The 21091-nt window shown below is 39.4% G+C and overlaps 1 protein-coding gene across 1 annotated transcript; it reads right to left on the minus strand.

Moving 5' to 3' along the window:
* Positions 1-2283: 2283 nt before the first annotated feature.
* LOC149798497 (uncharacterized) lies at positions 2284-7434 on the minus strand (the record flags this gene model as incomplete). The annotated part of the gene is made up of 4 exons (XM_089960880.1): positions 2284-4330; positions 4777-4860; positions 5333-5419; positions 7260-7434. Coding segments are annotated over 4 exons (643 nt in total), but the record flags the coding sequence as incomplete, so codon positions are not given.
* Positions 7435-21091: the final 13657 nt, after the last annotated feature.

Below are 21091 nucleotides of genomic sequence, written 5' to 3' on the forward strand. Positions count from 1 at the left end.
CACACACACATATAGTGCGTGTGTGTGTGCTTTTCAATGTGATGAGCTTCAAACATGAAGGAAACTCACTGTTCTAATATGTAGATGGTTGTAGCATTGATTATGATGTTATTGGTGTGTACTTATTATCATGATATTTAGCTTCGTGAAACTACCCAATTAATAATTTGATAATCACACAGTGTATGTATTACATCAAATATAGTATAGGAACTTTGCAGATTATGTCTACTTAGAAGCCATTCAGTTGTTTAGTTCTGACTCACGCTGTTTCCATAATCAAACGCACATTTGTACGTATACACATTTGTTATATTATTCTATACATTTAATGGTAATAACAAATTATAAGAAGAAGAAATATACTCTCATCCTTCTCAGTTTGATAATTCAACCTAAAAGCGGGAAACAGAGCATGCTGTCAGAGACCAGTAGTTATGTTGTTTCTTTGAAAATGAGTGAAACTGGCCATCAATGTGTAATGGGGTCATTGCGGCCACCCATTTTCTGGATACCTTATACTTGAAAATATGTACATATTCAGTAGATTTTACTTGTGTTTAGTGCTGCAATTTGTTTCCTTCTTCCAGTTCTTTTAGTCACAATCTCCTAAAGTAATGCCAGTATTGGCTCACGATGTTTGGGACAAGATTATTATTGTTATTATTCCGGGGGTTGCCTAGTTTTGACTGCAAGAACCTCATGGCAGGCAAACTTCAGACTTCAATTGCATAGTGCCTTCGTCAGTTTCAATTTTATTGCCATGACAACGTCTCCCACAATGACACTAATTCTAGTGTTTCTTTTCAGGTCCCAGACCATGCAAACTTATTTGGTGGCACATGTCTGCCACATACATCATTAAACTTGGCGATTTTATCTGTAGACGGCGTAGAAGATGTCGTCAATTCCGAAGTATAAAGTCAAGAGACTGAGGGAACTGAAATCGCGTTTACAGACTGCCATCTCGAAAGGAAATCAACTGCAAAATATCTGATAATGGTGAGCAGGGTCTTTTTCTAAACTCTTATTTTTAGTAATATTTCCTTGCTAGTCTGAATATATTTTTCGGATGTAATTATACTAGACATATTGTTTAATTGGGTCGCCATTGCCTGCCCCCACCCTCCTCAAGTATATGGAATTTGTATGACCGACGCTACCTCCTTTATACCATAATAGGTTATTAATGGAGGTAAGTTGTTGCCTTGAAATGTGTCATATGATCATGTTAATGCTGAGAAGGTATCGGGCTTGTTACATGAATGCAGTTTATATTGAATATTCCATTTTGGATTTTACATCTTATTATCCTTATTTGCCTGTATTTATATTTTGTTTGTCCTCTGGACACCTATATTTACGCGGTACTTTTATAGCCAGGATTGTGGTTATGTGCCTATACATGCATACATCATTCATTTTGAGTCCACATCAGTCGACATTATACGTACGAGTTTAAATTAAATCTGGTGCGACAAGGTGTTAGAGAGAGAGAGAGAGGGAGAGAGAGAGAGAGAGAGAGAGAGAGAGATGTTAATTAAAAATTAATTTCAATTGTCTTGGAACTTTGTGACTAATTCCATTCTGCTCACTCTGTCTCATTAAAACTCTCATCTTGCACCTTGGTTTCTACACAAAACTAAATTTTCATACTGAACCCCACCTAATGGAACGTTTGACTGATTTAGTAAAAAAAACCAACGAAACCTTGTTCCAAGGTGTTTCTCTTGTCAATAAGCAGAGAGAGAGAGAGAGAGATATGAATAGAAAAAGGAGAAGCATATATCAGTCAAACATTTTCTCCTATTGTCATGGAAATATCTTAATATTTTCATTCAATACGTGTGAATAAGAAAGCAAATTGACTCAATAAAACTTTCCTCTTGAAATCACACAGATAAGGGAGACTGTTATCATTTTCATAGACGATATTTTGAAAATGACTTTCATGTAGCTTGTTCATCGTCATTTATGGAATCATGGTCATATAGGTCGTACATACTTTACTTAATTTAAGTCGGGGTACATGTGAATCTAGATTCATTGGTGGAATTAAGTTGACTAATGTGGAGTGAGTGATAATGTGATGTTCTCAAACTGTTTGTCTATCTGTCCATCCAGCCATTCGTCCATAACCAATCTCCTAAATAATTGGCGGAACTTTTCCACACTTGGTGAACAAATGAACGTCAGAGAAAGGGTTAGGATATTTGAGTTTGCAGCCGGGCGTATCAAGGAGGAGGATGAGATGTGTAATACAGGAAACTACAATGACAATGCTATTTTGTCTTATATTTATTTGCTAGACTTGGTACAATCATTTTTATGACAAGGATATACATGTAACATATTTTGGGATACGACCATTAAAAAATGATTATCGGGGTAGAGAGAGTTATATGGGTGAGGGGTGGGTAGGGTGTGATGGTTACAAATAGTTAAAAGCACGAGGAATTTGCAAGGAGGCGGGGGGGGGGGGGCGGTAAATCTATCTTTTGTTTTTGCGGACTGAAACATAATGAGAATCATGTAAAACTGGATAACACATATATACAACCATCCAATTATGATTAGATGTATTAGATCTTTCGCTTAATATTTCCAAGCTTTGTGCGTTATTTCATTTAGATTTGAGGTTGACATTGTAATGTATATATATGTGTTTTTGTAACTCCTGGTACTTGATTTTATCTAATTTTTAGAATTTTAATTCATTGCTTTGAATTTGTAAAGAATATATTTAGTTTTGCTTACGTGACCGGACTATTTTGTGAGCTTAATAGTTACGTAGGATCTATAATAGATGATACGTATGTGTTGACAGTTGTTAATAATATTAGTAGTAACGTAGGATATATAAATAGATGCTACGTATGTGTTGATAGTTATTACTAATAATCTTAATAACGAGACTTAAATGGCGCATTAGGCTTAATTTCTCAGTGACTCTCAGTGGCTGATGGGGTTAAAAGTTTCTAGAATGATTCTCTAACTTCTCATTGGCTGGGCTAGGTCATAAATTCCTAAGTGAAATTAAACCGAATTGCACATATGGTAGTACACGCAAATGAGTTAATCTATTGTTTAAGACAACAGAGAAGCACAATATTGTCAGTGGAATATTAATAAGTTTTCTTACTACTGCAATTCATATAATTTACATGCCTGTTACCATCACAAAACTCGTTTTCTGAGAACGTACTCTTGTCCACTTGTACATACTCTGAACCTTCAGCAATACTATCTGCTATAGCTTTCCCATTTGTACTTTCAGCTTCCATCAATTTCGGACAAAATATGTTGGATGCCGTTGCTAGGATCTTTTATCTCAAACGCCCTTCATCTTTGAATGACAGGGCTTACATCTCCCTTATCAAAGCGAATGTTATCTGATTTATTAAATTAATTATTGCATTTATTTTTCTGTACATGTTGTTCATCATGATGTATTATTTTAATGTCATGAAGAAATTATAAAACTGCAATCTCATAACTTATGTTAAAGCATAATGTTGAAGTTCTACCATGGTTCAATCAGTCCATTGGCCATTGCTATCACAATTAAACTGTTGCAGGTATCGGTCAGGAATCTTGCAGGAGCAAAGACTTCTGGAATGTATCTTCAGGTTAGGTGGTTTGTTATTCGGATGGTAATACGTGACAAGTTTATGTAGATATGTCGACTTCCATACTTTAATTTTGGAATCTCTGGATCCTTCACTGTCAGTAGTCCTAAACTTGAAATCATCTTTTCTTCTGGTTCTCATCAAATATCGTCAGTGGATATAAAACTAAAAAGATGATCTCGTTTCCTTCGCGTGTACGTTTCTACTTTTGCACATTGTTATCATGAGATTTAGTATCAAAATTTAAAATTTTACATATTCGCTTTTTTATAGATACAATTCGATATCAGCACTCCATTTTTATATATTCTTCCACCCTATCCCGTTATTGTTGCTCACTCTGTCCCCAAAATTCATATTCAGTAAGAACTATTTTCTGCATTTGCACAGTGCCCAGTCATATGTTAAAAATCAGAACCTTCAGCAATACCAGCTGCCATAACTTTTCCATTTTCGTTAACGACCTTTGGCCAGATCACAAAATCTATGAATTTTCCTTCTTTTGTGTATATCCTGTACTCAGTTTGTTTCAGCATTGCCTTTTCGTTTGCTGAAGCATCAAATATTAGAGGTGGATTGTGATTGGTCATTTGCCAGCATACATCCATACAGCGATTAATATAACATGGAGTGGCAGTCACGTGTATGTAGTCTGCAAGTTCTGGCCACGGGAGCCAATTCTTGAGGTGAGTAGTCACGTGCTGAAATTAATGACAATTTAATTTAGTATACTTTTGTATCAACTGCCTAAAATAAATTTAGGAGAGTAAATACGGTCTCTAGTATTGTTTTCTCAAGATCTCCCCTGTCCATAAAAATAGTTTAGAATATGTTTGATACTGACATTAATCGCTGTAATCTTAAACACATTTTTCCTACTAGTCTTCAAAGATTCTCTGCCAGAGTTTAGAAGGGAAAAATTTCCAAGAAATTTCTTTTATGAATTTGATATAAAATCAATCAGTAATGTAACCCACTTGTTTACCTCGTGCAAATAAGATATTACATCCATTGCTCAAAGTGTAAAATCCAGATATGCGAAATTTCATTTCATCCACTGTATTACATCCATTACTTTATAGGAGGTATTATTTTATTTAAACAAAGAATGAAAGGACTTTCCATAATTCATGAAAAGTAAACTTGCTCTTTTAATTTTCAACAAAACTGATGATTCGGTAGGCCCCTTTTTGGTTTTTCTAGAGTCACCTTCGATGACGCTAACTGTTTCCTGCAAGATAAAACAATTTGTATTCGGTAAATATACTCTGTTTATTCAATTATGATTCACACGTGAGGCTGCATTGGCTAAGATAACATTTGTATTTATATGAATGTTAGTGATTAGATATTCCCAAAACATATTGGAAAATCCAAAGCTTATACCGCATCTGAACTGTGTGAATATTTTTAAAAATAAAATTCTGTACATACTATTACACTTATTTGGTAGGCGATATGATGCAAACTTATTATTATGTCTTAACGCTGGGTGTGTGTGTGTGTGTGTGTGTGTGTGTGTGTGTGTTAAGTGTATTCGCATTGTGCAGTAATTATGTAATTTGAAGGAGCAACAATTTACAGGCAAATGTAAACATAAAGTAATTCGTATTTCTGATGGGCATAATATAATTATTTTATAACACACAAGTTCAAAATAGAAAAAAAGTAATATTTGGGATGAAAAATGGCAGATGCCAAACCTTTTCAAGTATCGATTTGGGGTTGAATGGCGTTTCTGTTAATATTAGTTTATTGCTGGATAGATCTTTGCACGCCCTCTGAATTTCCTAAAAAAAAAAATATTATTATATAATTGCATAACGATACGGACAACACTCCTGTCAACAAGTAAACTAATTGTATCGCTAACTCATAAACAAATGGTCAGCATATTACACACACCGGATAATTCAATAACGTATTAAGGCATTCATATACATGATTCTGTTCTTATAACTTCAATCTATGCCAAATAATTGTTTAATATGTCTAAAAATAATGATTTAATATGTTTTACAAGGAACATATCTCTGTTTATGATTGCGTGTTCGACAGGTTCACCAGTGTATGTTCTAAACTGGAAACAAAATCGAGCTGAACAGAAAGATCTTTAAAACATATTCATATTTGTGTGTTCAACGATTAGCTGGTTATTTGACTGACTAACCGCTCCGGTGGCCTAGGGGTTAGAGCGTCCTCCTCGGATGCGGGAGATCGTGGGTTCGATCCCCGGCCGAGTCATACCAGAGACTTACAAAAAATGGTACTAACAGCTGCCTCGCTTGGCGTTCGGCATTAAGAGGTTAGTGTTAGGACTGGTCGGCCTGGTGTCAGGATAATGTAACTGGGTGGGACATCATGCTACATGATGTCCCAGTGCTAGACATCACTATAAACTGCCACAATGCAAACATCGTAGCGATATGACTGAAAACTTGTTAAAGCTACGTTAAAAATCAAAATCACAAAATTCATATCACATTTGACTGACTGACTTAATGATTCCTCTTAGCCATTCTTGATGAATGCATCGAAATTGCTCTGCAGAAACATCGATATTTCTGTTCAAATGCTATTTAAATTCTATAAAATAGTAGTTCTAAGATGCGATATAATGCCTCATTGTAGCAATCCAACCCTTTATGATGCACACTAATGTTTCTTTTTATAAAATTTGCAACCCAAATGTTTTTGTTTTAAATGCTTTGACATCTTTCAGACTATGGCCGAATATCTGCTCTGTCTGCTTTGAGCTTGTACAAACACCTGCTATATGTCAGAAGTCGAATGAATATAGGAAACATTTGCAAGTGTTGTGTGGCTTTGCACAGAGTAATATACGACTGTTATTTTTGCACTAACAATTACCTAGAAATACCTTATGTACTCGCTTACAAGCCGTGTTCAACTGCAAATTGCACAGACCCCGATCTGCCGTCACATACTGTACCGGTAGATCTGAGTCTGTGCAGATTATTAGGAGTAATCAGTAGAACAAACAACATAGATAGTGATCTGCAGTCGCATTATGCTACTACAGATCCAGATCGTTGTTGTTTGCAGTTGGACTCGACGTATAAGACAGTACATACAGAAGGTCAGATACCTAACACCTGCAATCATTGTTTTTATATGGAAAAGCTCGCAAAGCAACTCACTCTAGCTCAGAGGTGGGCACACTTTCTAGTGCAAGTGCCGCATACACAAATTTGCACCTTGTCGCGGGCCGCATAGTTCATTAAGTAAAATAATTTATATTTGAAATAGCAAAAACAAAAGGTTTTTCTAAATAACATCTAATTAATTTTCATTTGTTAATATGTTGTTAATATTTGAAATCTTAAACTTAAACTTCAAAAGAAGCACATTTATTTGATAAACAGAGTAACATAAACAGAGTTAGTGCGAATGATGACTTGTTCCTAGGCCGCATGAAAACCCTTGGCGAGCCGCATGAAAGCTCTTGGCCGGCTGCATGCGGTCCGCGGGCTGTAGTTTGCCCACCCCTGCTCTAGCCGTACGTGTAATTCCTGTATTTGAATAGAGCCAACGTAGCAAAATCGTACCTGTCTAAACAACTAAAACTTGCTTCGTTATGTAATTCTATATTTTACATTACATTATTACCATTATCAAACCTAGGAGATATGCGGCTATCTCCTTGTCTTCCTTGTTTTCAAAACTGCTTTTCAATTCTCTAAAAGCATCACTCCATTCATGATGGTACAAGTCCGACACACTTGATACTATCTCGTCTTCTGATGGGAGAGTGACATCATCATGATTACCAGGATCACGTACACTACAAGATATAAACTGTGAAATTATAATCCATACAGAAGACTCAATGGCGTCGATTATATTATTTATACATGGAATTTTTTTAAAATGACTTTTGTCATACACATTATAGTGTACAATTAGATGAAGGTGAACGGTATTCCAATACCAGTCTGACTGATTTCATTCAAAATGCATGCGTAAACAATATAAGATGAGAAAAAGTAGAACAAATGCATCATCCGCTACGCCTACATGGGCACAAAATCATTAAAATCCATCGAATGGACCGCTACATTAACTCTGTTACCCATGTTTTCAAGTTAACGAATATGATTTTCTTTCATGAGCAGACAAGTAATTAAGCATGTCAAGTGTTTTCTCTCCCCACCCCTCTCTCGATCAAACCCTTCATGACATGTTAAGGCTTATCTTTGGAAATCATTCATATATATATATATATATATATATATATATATATATATATATATATATATTAAAAGATCCATAACGAAAGAGAATGTAGTGGGTGTCAAATGACTAGTTGTATCATTTTGTGAATTTAGACATTTTGTTTATGTTTGTCCACGAATAGCAGCATGCAAGTAGTATATGGGGCCACCCTAGCGACAATGGGAATTAGCATTACAAAACCCCTTGGGCCACTCTAGCGACAAGGGAAATTTAACATGGAGAAAAACCCTGGGTCACTCTAGTGACAAGGGGAATTGAACATGGAAATTGAACATGGGAATGTCACCTGGGGATCAGTGGGAATTAAACATTGGTAACGTCATAGGTTTATAGGGTCAAAAGCTTTTATAGGGTGAAATGTATTTGTAGGGACAAAGGGTTGATAGGGACAAACATAGACATACAGAAACAAACAAATACACATTGAAACACACAGAAAAGAGGACAGAAATATTCTAAAGAAAGACTCACAGATAGAATAGAGACTCGATAAAGAAAAGTCTGTTGTATGGGTTCAAAACATTTATTCAAGTAAATATATACATGGGCTCTCTGGCCTGTGCTTTGGTCTAAGCACTATCCATTAAATACATAAACATTTGAGCATAAAAGAAACATATTTACGAGTTGTTTAGTTATTGACTCTAGTAAACTAATGTTTAAAATTAACGTTCACTCCTTTCTAAAATCACTTCATATGCAACGAATTTACATTAAATGTTCGTTTATAAGAAAAAGTCAAAACAAAACAAGTAACAAACAATCAAATAAGAGAAAGTTCGTGTTTGTCTCTCTATCCGTTACACACGTTGTTTAATATCTGGTCAGCTACCACTTGTGTCCCAGCATAGATGTTTCCGATCTCGTATTCCCTGTCAGTCGTAAATCTGCTGTTACGTCCATCGTGCTAGGTACACTTATCGGTAAGCAGATCAAGAGCAGTGATCGTCTTCTTCCCATGGAGGTGCAACATATGCCATATGAATAGTCACTTTTCCATCGGTGATGTCAAATTTTTCTCTCACCGACCGCACGTCTTCAATAGCCCTCAAAAGTTTGGAAGAAGTTATTTCTGCAGGTGTGCTAAATCCGAAACATACAGGCGAGTTCAAACTGTCGTGATACATAGATAGGCTCAAACGACCTTCATCTTTGACTTGGCAATGACATTTGAATTCCTCTAACAGTGAGTCAAGTAGATCCGTAATGAAACCTGATACTTCCTCGGCTGGAATGTCAGACGCGAAGTCTTTAAATTTCATCGTGTAGGTGTAAGTTGTCGTTCTAAATTTTCTCGAGGTCGCTGTCTGGGTCATTTGGATGCTAAAATACTCCTTTAGGTCTATTGAATCCTTTCCCTTCTTGAACGCACTTTGCTGTGACGGTATGGTGGTGAAAGAGGTCAATGATGTTTGTTCCTTCTCTTTTTTCTTCTGCGTAGAGTTATTCATCTTTCTCGTCGCTTGTCCTCGCAATGAAGTGTCGTTCTTGGAAGTCGTCCCTTTTTATACTGGGTGATATCAGCATGTACATAAGGTAAAGTTTTGTGGTCTGGAAGTTTCACTGGTTGCACGTAGTTTGTCATGGCATTAGTACATAACAACTAAGATGTGGTATTGCATTGGTGATGTGATCGTGAGGCATAGAATCACACCCGAGTTTCTCGTTGGACTTGAGTCTTACGCTCTATACTTGCTGTTTGAAAGGATTCATTTTTGTCGATTGGTCTTGGTAGTGACAATGAACTATTGGTCTTGGACGTTGTCCCTTTTTATATGCTGACCAATATCGATGTGACCGTACGGCAACGTAAAGTGATTGGGAAGTCTCACTCGCTTCTGGTACACGATTTGATAGATTTTTTCCAGGGGTCGACTGACGATGTGGTGAGTGGGTAAACGTACAATCTTGTTCGGTTGGTGAGTGGTCACTTTAAAGTTTCCATCTTCTCCCGATTGCAAGGCTTCTTTCAATACCCCAAAGTTGACCACTCGACTGGTACGATAATTCAGAGTCAGTCCTTTCACTTTGCACTCCGTGTGCACTTCTCCTTGTTTGTCCCGGTATTGGTAGCCGTAATTTTTAGGACCTCCACTCGCGAAACTTAGAATCTTGTCGTCGGGATGTTCGTCTGTCCAGGCTCCTAAACGGTTTTCTTCGATGTTAGGGTGTTGCTGACCCGGTCGATCGATGTAGATGCAACTGTCCGTGTCAAAGTACAGGACGCGTTCCCCTAACAGTTCTAAAGCTTCGTACAATTTTAAGCGAGCATGAGCTGTCACGTAAGCCGCAATGATGACATTTCCAAAAGGGTCGTCTTGTACAAAGTCCAGATCTTCTTCGTAATTGACCAAGATCAAATTCTCTCGAACGACGTCCACGTGTTTCATGTATTTGGTTTTGTCGTGAATCATCTGGAAGTAGCGGGAAGGTTCTGTCAAATATTCCGTCTTGGGTAAACACGGTCGTTGTGCCATTTTACCCCACAAGCAATTTAACATCACTTTGGCAAACGATCGCCTGCCTTCGTTTTTCTCGATGTGGTCTAAAGAGATGCCTTCTTGTTCATAGTATTTCTCTTTGAATTGTATTTGGTCTTCGGGAGTGTGACACCAGGAAGGATAGCCGCTGGCTTCTTGTTTCAGTTTCAAAAAGGCATCCACGTAGTCAGCGAAAATGCCTTTCTGACTGGGATCACCCTTGTGGTATTGTTGTGTCTTGAGAAAGTGGCAAATTTCGTACACTTCTAACAGTTGGTATCCCATGTCCAGAGCTTTGAACAATTCTACGCTGACCCAGGTTCCCGTCAAGGCACGTTCTTCCTGGGTGTGCTGACAAGGTTGGTCTTGGTTGCACGTTTCGGCACAAGTACGGCACAATGGAAACATCAGTTTGCCTTGACAATGGTGAGGTAAGACGGGATGGTATAGGTTCGTGGGAGGCAAAACTTTACACTTGATCAAGCCTTCGTATTGTCGAATGTTTTTCAGGTCGATGTGTTCCGTCAGCAATTGCGGGTGCCCTACAGGAAAGCGACAATATTTACACACGTAGGGATACAGCGAACACACGTCCAAGTATTTGATTTCTTCTCCTTTCTCTTCGTCGGCTTGGTACAGCAAACAGGTGGCATTGGTCCTTCCTCCGTACAAACTATCCCTCGGGTTCAGCGGGTCCATGAACTGGTAACCTTCCACGAGGCGTTTAAACTCGGGATCGGTTTTCATACGGTGATCGTACTCGTGTTCCCACATTTCCACCACTTGGTATCCTTCCTCTTCCAACTTTAGGCGTCGCTGACAAGTGTCCTGGTACAAGTCTTCCATGGTTCGTTGTAAAAACTGATTTTTAGTGCTACGATCAGGGTAACAGACGGGACATCCGTGAAATAAGCAACCGTTAAACTCGTACACGATCTTGGGGTTTTCTAAGTCCCAGCCATCTACCGAATATGTTCCGATGGTCTTTTCACCCCCTCCGTTGCGGGCATGCTGAATCCATTTGTTTTCCTTGTCGCACAAGTAATGTAACCAACGTAGGGCTTTGACCGAGTATAGACGTTTGACAAAGTTGGTCGTTTGAGGGCTGATGACAGCCACGGTGTTTTCAGGCATGAATCGTTGTCGATACACTAAGGAACACGCTTTGGCAATGGTGCAAGCTTCTTTCAAAGGATCGACCCCTCCGTGTTCCATGAACAGTTCTCGAAATTTTCCACAGCAACGCCGTAAAATGTCCACGTCGGAACGACAATACTTTAGCATTTCTTCCTGAAAGTCGAAGGGGTCCGAGGCGTGAGCCTGGTACCAAGCGTAGAAAGCTTCTCGTTGTTCGGTACGCATGTTGTCGGGGTCGTAATAGTGAGCCTCAGGTAAATGGGGTAGAACGGCGTGTTGATTGGCTTCCGTATTGAAAAAGTATGGAAAGTACCCTTTAGCCATTTCTGTCATTCCAAACGTTTTAGGCATTCGACTCAAAGGCATGGCCAAATAGCTCATCGAATCTTTAAACTGTACTTGTCCCACTTGCATGAAAATGATTTTGGCTCCGTTCAAAGTCACTTTAGGACGTTCGGTGCCATGTTCCGTATAGTATCTGAGAAGAAACTGTCCATCGTATCCGGAGAAATTGTGAGCCATCACCGTGGCATGACGATGACAATCTCCGTAACGTTCGATGTCCTCTTGGCTCCACGTCTTGTCGATGGGGTCTAAGACCCATCGAGCGAAATCGGCTAGCGTGTTCGGTCCCCGAAAGATTTTTTCACGTCCTCCAGGAATCTTGCTGCAGTGAGGGCAATGACTGAAGATAGGTTCTTGAATGCACTTCTCGCACGCTCGATGAGCCACGCAGAAATTAGGAATGTGAATGCCAGTCTCTTGCATGCATTCGAAATCGAAAAAGATGAAATTGCTTTTCTTCTTGTGACCATCCTCTTTCTCTGGTTGGGGTTGGTATTTTTGCACGTAGCATTGGTGTTTCAAGTCCACGATGTGATGACAAATGTGACATTTCTTTTTTCCTGAACATACGTGTGCCTTGGTACTATTGGTACGTATGCCTTGTCCACACGTAGGGCACAATCTCAGGAGTTGACAAGCACATTTCTGCTGTGAACCTTGCGTCTTCAGATGTTGTTGGTAACAGGCAGGGCTGAAAAACGTGCGCAGACAAGCAGGACAATGCAATGGTTTTTGCCCTTCGCTCAGACAGGGTGGAGAGGCCAAACATCCTCGGCATTTCGATCCACAATGTTTGTGTTGCTCTCGATTATTATAACCACGGTCACATTTCTCACAGTAATATCTGTATCCCAGGAATCCGGGGATGGCGGTAATGGTATCGAAATGTTCATCGTGATAATAGACATGAATGTATTTTCCGTCCTTAAAGTCTTGGCCTTGAAACAACAGAGGTCCGCGCACTTCTTGAGGGTGCACTTTCAAGGTGTATCGTGGAGCTAGGGCATCTTGCAATTTTTGCATCTCAGGAATGCCACAGGGTGTGCCTTTGGACAGTCCGGCTTGTTGTAACAGGAGTTCTGCTTCATTTCGTTGTTTGGCTCGATCGGATCGTTGAATAGTTTTCCAGGTTCTTTTCCATTCTACCGTGTCGTTCTTGTTGGCATAGGTTCGTCCCACCACGATGGCACGGGCTAAACACATCTGGTCTTGAGGGTTGTTAATTCGGACGAGACTTGTTTTGGTGTTGCGAAGGTCGTCCACCAATAAGACCTTTTTGCGTCCAGTCTCTTGAGGAGGAGAGACGTGGGCCATTTTCAGTGTGGCTTTACCATCGGTGATGTCAAACTGATCATTAGATTGTTGTACGTGTTGAATCTTGTCCATGACTTTGGAAGGGGTTAGTTCTGCGGGTCTGCTAAACTCGATCCAAACAGGGGATTTCAAGCTGTCGTGATCTATGGATAGTGTCAAGAAATCGTCTTCTTTGGGTTGACATTGTTGCTTTAGTGTGGTGAGCAAAGAATCCCACATCTCGGTGATAAACCCTTCTGCTTTCTCCAATGGTACGTCGGACTTGAAATCTTTAAACTTCACCGTGTAGGTGTAAGTCGTGGTTCTAAATTTTCTAGAGGGTCGCTTTTCCGTCTCTCGAATGTGATAGTACTTTTCAGGGTTAACTGGTGGACTTTGGTTTGGAGTGGGCTCTCTATGTCTGGTCGCAGACGTGGAAGGTGTTGGTTCAGGTTTGCTCATGTCTTCGTTTTGAGCGAACACTTCTTTTCGTGTGTGAGGCGATACGTCACTTCGCTGCCTCTTACGTTCTTCTTCTCTCTCACTGAAATCGTGCGATCGTTTCATCTCGATTGCTGATTCAGAAATGATTTAACCAAGTTCATTCTCTCCATATATACCCTCTCTACCTCTTGTTGTCACAATGACTTGGTATATTTCACAAGGGCAAGTGAAAGCCAAGCATATAGGAGCCCAACGACAGCGGTGCGTCTTAAACACCTCATGCATCTTGATGACCCTTCGATTCAAACCCTACCACAAAAGAAAAAAGTTGCAAGAAAAAAACCCAGACAGTTGGTGTCTTCAAGAGAGCTAGAGACGCCGGCACTGTGTCGCTGGGACACGTACGTACTCCAGAAAACTACGCCACTCGACAACGTTGTCTCCTTCTCTCAGTCACTTCTACTTTGTCGCTGAATACATTCTACCAACCCTGTTTTAACACACGTTTCTTCATCTGATATTTTTAAAAAATATACTAAACGCATTTTTAAAAGAACTACCCTTTTTCGACAGCAGTGACGGCGTCTCCTGCTGCTGTTACCACTGTTGCTGCACAAAGATGATCTTTCCTTAAGATCAAAATATGAGACAGAGCAAGTAAGTTGTGAAGTTGAGCGGAGGTGTCTAAACAACAACTGTCAAGCCCCTATGTTCCATTTCTGTTTGTGATAATAACTTGTGATACTTCACATTTTCTAAAGTGGAAATCTTTACAAACCGTACAAAAGTTATATGACTTTGGCTTCTGACAGTTGTACAGACTCTTCACTTTATAAGTGTCACGAGAAAATAGTGTATCCAAGTTTTACCATTTTCCAAAACACCCACACACTTGCAACGTGACCAGAATCTGTACTTCTTTATTTGTGGATATCCAACAGACCCGTCCCAGCATATATAGCTGGTTAAGAACTGTAGGAATATCACCTCATTTTTTTCAGAAATATCAAAGCTTTTATGTGTATCTTCCCTGTTCCACCCTTTATTAGTGCTTAGGTATATTCCCTAAACAACACAAACAATTTGGAACAAAATTAAACTTTGAATTAAGGTTTCTCTCTGTTTATACATTTTTTTTCAAGTTGTTGGTACATGGCATATGACATCCAAATACTTTCTCAAACTGAGAGGCATTTCTACACATGTCATTGCCTTTGTTAACTTCGGTTTTGTTGGTTAGTCATCGTTAATCTTTAATTCTATTTTTATGATGTATTTCTTTTTTGCTAGAAGATTTAATTTATTTATGTTGTTTAGTCTGCTGCTGCAAAAAAGAAAATGCATGTATCTATAGCAAAGTGTTTCAGTTTGTTCAGTTTTTTATTTCAAGCTCTACAAAAGGTACCAAGTTTGTCTTGCAAGGGGATTGAAACTTTAAGTTACGCGGACGTGAAGGAAAACATACCTTTGTTACTACAATTTGCTGTCTTTGTGATCGTTCTAATCATGCTTGCCTTATATCTTTTTGTTTTAGGATCATATTTCTTCTGATGTAAATACATACATCAATGGATAGACAGCTTGGGTTATCATCCTTGAGGTTCACTGTACTTTTAGTTTCTTTACTTCATACAAACCCCAAAATCACTAGCTTGAAGGGAAAAAATAACAAAAAACTGACACCTGGTACTGTAACACATCTGTCTCTGTTGATGTGAGTGTGCTTGACAAAATGTTTGAGTAAGATTAAAAATGTTTGTCAGTTTCAAAACTCGAACCAGTACTGTGGCCGTTTAATATTTTCATGTGGCAAGAAGAAATGGTACAATACGCAACAAATGGATTGTACATTTACACTCTAATCTGTCTGCACTGCAATGGTAACAACGCTCTTGCGTTGACATTATTTTGCCACACTACCTAAGAAAAAACAATTCATCACTCATCATAAACGATTTCATTGGCTATACATATTTTCTTACCGCTTTCGCTTCGAATTGACTTCAGTACCTTTTCGCACAGTGACAAGATCGGACGTGTTTTTTGCTTTTTTTTTTATTCTGCGGCTGGTCGCTACACTACTTGCTCTGAATTTACAACCAAACATTGTGTTACGCATTGTAAGTGACTTCATTGGGCCAACCGATATTTTACACTTCTGTCTCTATTCATATGAGTGTGCTTGTCAAAATGTTTGAGTAAGATTAAAAATGTTTGTCAGTTTCAAAACGCGAACCGGTACTGTGGCCGTTTAGTATTTGATCTGGCAAGAAGAAATGGTACAATACGCAACAAAGGGTTTGTACGTTTACACTCTCCAATCTGTCTGCACTGCCATGGTAACAACGCTCTTGCGTTGGCATTATTTTGCCACACTACCTAAGAAAAAAACAATGCATCACTCATCATAAACGATTCATTGGCTATACTTATTTTCTTACCGCTTTCGCTTCGAATTGACTTCAGTATCGTTTCGCACAGTGACAAGATCGGACGTGTTTTTTTTTTTTTTTTTTTTTTTATTCTGCGGCTGGTCGCTACTTTACTTGCCCTGAATTTACAACCAAACAATGTGTTGCACATTGTAAGTGACTTCATTGGTCAGTCGATATTTTCCACTGCCTTAGCTTCAAATTGGTTTCACTTGTTATTCGCACCGCGAGATAATCAGACGCGTTTTTCTGTACCTGACCATTAGTCACTTCACAAACAATAAAACTAACACACAAATGATCACGCCATGGGCGACTCATGGAAATTATGTTAGTCATGTTACGAAATATATCACGACTTGTTTGGATGTACTTTTCTGTGGTCACTCTTAAGCGGTAAGAAAATATGTATAGCCAGTGGAAAATATCGACTGACCAATGAAGTCACTTACAATGTGCAACACATTGTTTGGTTGTAAATTCAGGGCAAGTAAAGTAGCGACCAGCCGCAGAATAAAAAAAAAAAAAAAAAAACACGTCCGATCTTGTCACTGTGCGAAACGATACTGAAGTCAATTCGAAGCGAAAGCGGTAAGAAAATAAGTATAGCCAATGAATCGTTTATGATGAGTGATGCATTGTTTTTTTCTTAGGTAGTGTGGCAAAATAATGCCAACGCAAGAGCGTTGTTACCATGGCAGTGCAGACAGATTGGAGAGTGTAAACGTACAAACCCTTTGTTGCGTATTGTACCATTTCTTCTTGCCAGATCAAATACTAAACGGCCACAGTACCGGTTCGCGTTTTGAAACTGACAAACATTTTTAATCTTACTCAAACATTTTGACAAGCACACTCATATGAATAGAGACAGAAGTGTAAAATATCGGTTGGCCCAATGAAGTCACTTACAATGCGTAACACAATGTTTGGTTGTAAATTCAGAGCAAGTAGTGTAGCGACCAGCCGCAGAATAAAAAAAAAAGCAAAAAACACGTCCGATCTTGTCACTGTGCGAAAAGGTACTGAAGTCAATTCGAAGCGAAAGCGGTAAGAAAATATGTATAGCCAATGAAATCGTTTATGATGAGTGATGAATTGTTTTTTCTTAGGTAGTGTGGCAAAATAATGTCAACGCAAGAGCGTTGTTACCATTGCAGTGCAGACAGATTAGAGTGTAAATGTACAATCCATTTGTTGCGTATTGTACCATTTCTTCTTGCCACATGAAAATATTAAACGGCCACAGTACTGGTTCGAGTTTTGAAACTGACAAACATTTTTAATCTTACTCAAACATTTTGTCAAGCACACTCACATCAACAGAGACAGATGTGTTACAGTACCAGGTGTCAGTTTTTTGTTATTTTTTCCCTTCAAGCTAGTGATTTTGGGGTTTGTATGAAGTAAAGAAACTAAAAGTACAGTGAACCTCAAGGATGATAACCCAAGCTGTCTATCCATTGATGTATGTATTTACATCAGAAGAAATATGATCCTAAAACAAAAAGATATAAGGCAAGCATGATTAGAACGATCACAAAGACAGCAAATTGTAGTAACAAAGGTATGTTTTCCTTCACGTCCGCGTAACTTAAAGTTTCAATCCCCTTGCAAGACAAACTTGGTACCTTTTGTAGAGCTTGAAATAAAAAACTGAACAAACTGAAACACTTTGATATAGATACATGCATTTTCTTTTTTGCAGCAGCAGACTAAACAACATAAATAAATTAAATCTTCTAGCAAAAAAGAAATACATCATAAAAATAGAATTAAAGATTAACGATGACTAACCAACAAAACCGAAGTTAACAAAGGCAATGACATGTGTAGAAATGCCTCTCAGTTTGAGAAAGTATTTGGATGTCATATGCCATGTACCAACAACTTGAAAAAAAATGTATAAACAGAGAGAAACCTTAATTCAAAGTTTAATTTTGTTCCAAATTGTTTGTGTTGTTTAGGAAATATACCTAAGCACTAATAAAGGGTGGAACAGGGAAGATACACATAAAAGCTTTGATATTTCTGAAAAAAATGAGGTGATATTCCTACAGTTCTTAACCAGCTATATATGCTGGGACGGGTCTGTTGGATATCCACAAATAAAGAAGTACAGATTCTGGTCACGTTGCAAGTGTGTGGGTGTTTTGGAAAATGGTAAAACTTGGATACACTATTTTCTCGTGACACTTATAAAGTGAAGAGTCTGTACAACTGTCAGAAGCCAAAGTCATATAACTTTTGTACGGTTTGTAAAGATTTCCACTTTAGAAAATGTGAAGTATCACAAGTTATTATCACAAACAGAAATGGAACATAGGGGCTTGACAGTTGTTGTTTAGACACCTCCGCTCAACTTCACAACTTACTTGCTCTGTCTCATATTTTGATCTTAAGGAAAGATCATCTTTGTGCAGCAACAGTGGTAACAGCAGCAGGAGACGCCGTCACTGCTGTCGAAAAAGGGTAGTTCTTTTAAAAATGCGTTTAGTATATTTTTTAAAAATATCAGATGAAGAAACGTGTGTTAAAACAGGGTTGGTAGAATGTATTCAGCGACAAAGTAGAAGTGACTGAGAGAAGGAGACAACGTTGTCGAGTGGCGTAGTTTTCTGGAGTACGTACGTGTCCCAGCGACACAGTGCCGGCGTCTCTAGCTCTCTTGAAGACACCAACTGTCTGGGTTTTTTTCTTGCAACTTTTTTCTTTTGTGGTAGGGTTTGAATCGAAGGGTCATCAAGATGCATGAGGTGTTTAAGACGCACCGCTGTCGTTGGGCTCCTATATGCTTGGCTTTCACTTGCCCTTGTGAAATATACCAAGTCATTGTGACAACAAGAGGTAGAGAGGGTATATATGGAGAGAATGAACTTGGTTAAATCATTTCTGAATCAGCAATCGAGATGAAACGATCGCACGATTTCAGTGAGAGAGAAGAAGAACGTAAGAGGCAGCGAAGTGACGTATCGCCTCACACACGAAAAGAAGTGTTCGCTCAAAACGAAGACATGAGCAAACCTGAACCAACACCTTCCACGTCTGCGACCAGACATAGAGAGCCCACTCCAAACCAAAGTCCACCAGTTAACCCTGAAAAGTACTATCACATTCGAGAGACGGAAAAGCGACCCTCTAGAAAATTTAGAACCACGACTTACACCTACACGGTGAAGTTTAAAGATTTCAAGTCCGACGTACCATTGGAGAAAGCAGAAGGGTTTATCACCGAGATGTGGGATTCTTTGCTCACCACACTAAAGCAACAATGTCAACCCAAAGAAGACGATTTCTTGACACTATCCATAGATCACGACAGCTTGAAATCCCCTGTTTGGATCGAGTTTAGCAGACCCGCAGAACTAACCCCTTCCAAAGTCATGGACAAGATTCAACACGTACAACAATCTAATGATCAGTTTGACATCACCGATGGTAAAGCCACACTGAAAATGGCCCACGTCTCTCCTCCTCAAGGGACTGGACGCAAAAAGGTCTTATTGGTGGACGACCTTCGCAACACCAAAACAAGGTCTCGTCCGAATTAACAACCCTCAAGACCAGATGTGTTTAGCCCGTGCCATCGTGGTGGGACGAACCTATGCCAACAAGAACGACACGGTAGAATGGAAAAGAACCTGGAAAACTATTCAACGATCCGATCGAGCCAAACAACGAAATGAAGCAGAACTCCTGTTACAACAAGCCGGACTGTCCAAAGGCACACCCTGTGGCATTCCTGAGATGCAAAAATTGCAAGATGCCCTAGCTCCACGATACACCTTGAAAGTGCACCCTCAAGAAGTGCGCGGACCTCTGTTGTTTCGAGGCCAAGACTTTAAGGACGGAAAATACATTCATGTCTATTATCACGATGAACATTTCGATACCATTACCGCCATCCCCGGATTCCTGGGATACAGATATTACTGTGAGAAATGTGACCGTGGTTATAATAATCGAGAGCAACACAAACATTGTGGATCGAAATGCCGAGGATGTTTGGCCTCTCCACCCTGTCTGAGCGAAGGGCAAAAACCATTGCATTGTCCTGCTTGTCTGCGCACGTTTTTCAGCCCTGCCTGTTACCAACAACATCTGAAGACGCAAGGTTCACAGCAGAAATGTGCTTGTCAACTCCTGAGATTGTGCCCTACGTGTGGACAAGGCATACGTACCAATAGTACCAAGGCACACGTATGTTCAGGAAAAAGAAATGTCACATTTGTCATCACATCGTGGACTTGAAACACCAATGCTACGTGCAAAAATACCAACCCCAACCAGAGAAAGAGGATGGTCACAAGAAGAAAAGCAATTTCATCTTTTTCGATTTCGAATGCATGCAAGAGACTGGCATTCACATTCCTAATTTCTGCGTGGCTCATCGAGCGTGCGAGAAGTGCATTCAAGAACCTATCTTCAGTCATTGCCCTCACTGCAGCAAGATTCCTGGAGGACGTGAAAAAATCTTTCGGGGACCGAACACGCTAGCCGATTTCGCTCGATGGGTCTTAGACCCCATCGACAAGACGTGGAGCCAAGAGGACATCGAACGTTACGGAGATTGTCATCGTCATGCCACGGTGATGGCTCACAATTTCTCCGGATACGATGGACAGTTTCTTCTCAGATACTATACGGAACATGGCACCGAACGTCCTAAAGTGACTTTGAACGGAGCCAAAATCATTTTCATGCAAGTGGGACAAGTACAGTTTAAAGATTCGATGAGCTATTTGGCCATGCCTTTGAGTCGAATGCCTAAAACGTTTGGAATGACAGAAATGGCTAAAGGGTACTTTCCACACTTTTTCAATACGGAAGCCAATCAACACGCCGTTCTACCCCCATTTACCTGAGGCTCACTATTACGACCCCGACAACATGCGTACCGAACAACGAGAAGCTTTCTACGCTTGGTACCAGGCTCACGCCTCGGACCCCTTCGACTTTCAGGAAGAAATGCTAAAGTATTGTCGTTCCGACGTGGACATTTTACGGCGTTGCTGTGGAAAATTTCGAGAACTGTTCATGGAACACGGAGGGGTCGATCCTTTGAAAGAAGCTA

The sequence above is a fragment of the Sinohyriopsis cumingii genome, chromosome 6 (assembly GCF_028554795.1).
Source record: "Sinohyriopsis cumingii isolate HCF-2022 chromosome 6, ASM2855479v2, whole genome shotgun sequence".
NCBI classification, from domain to species: domain Eukaryota; kingdom Metazoa; phylum Mollusca; class Bivalvia; order Unionida; family Unionidae; genus Sinohyriopsis; species Sinohyriopsis cumingii.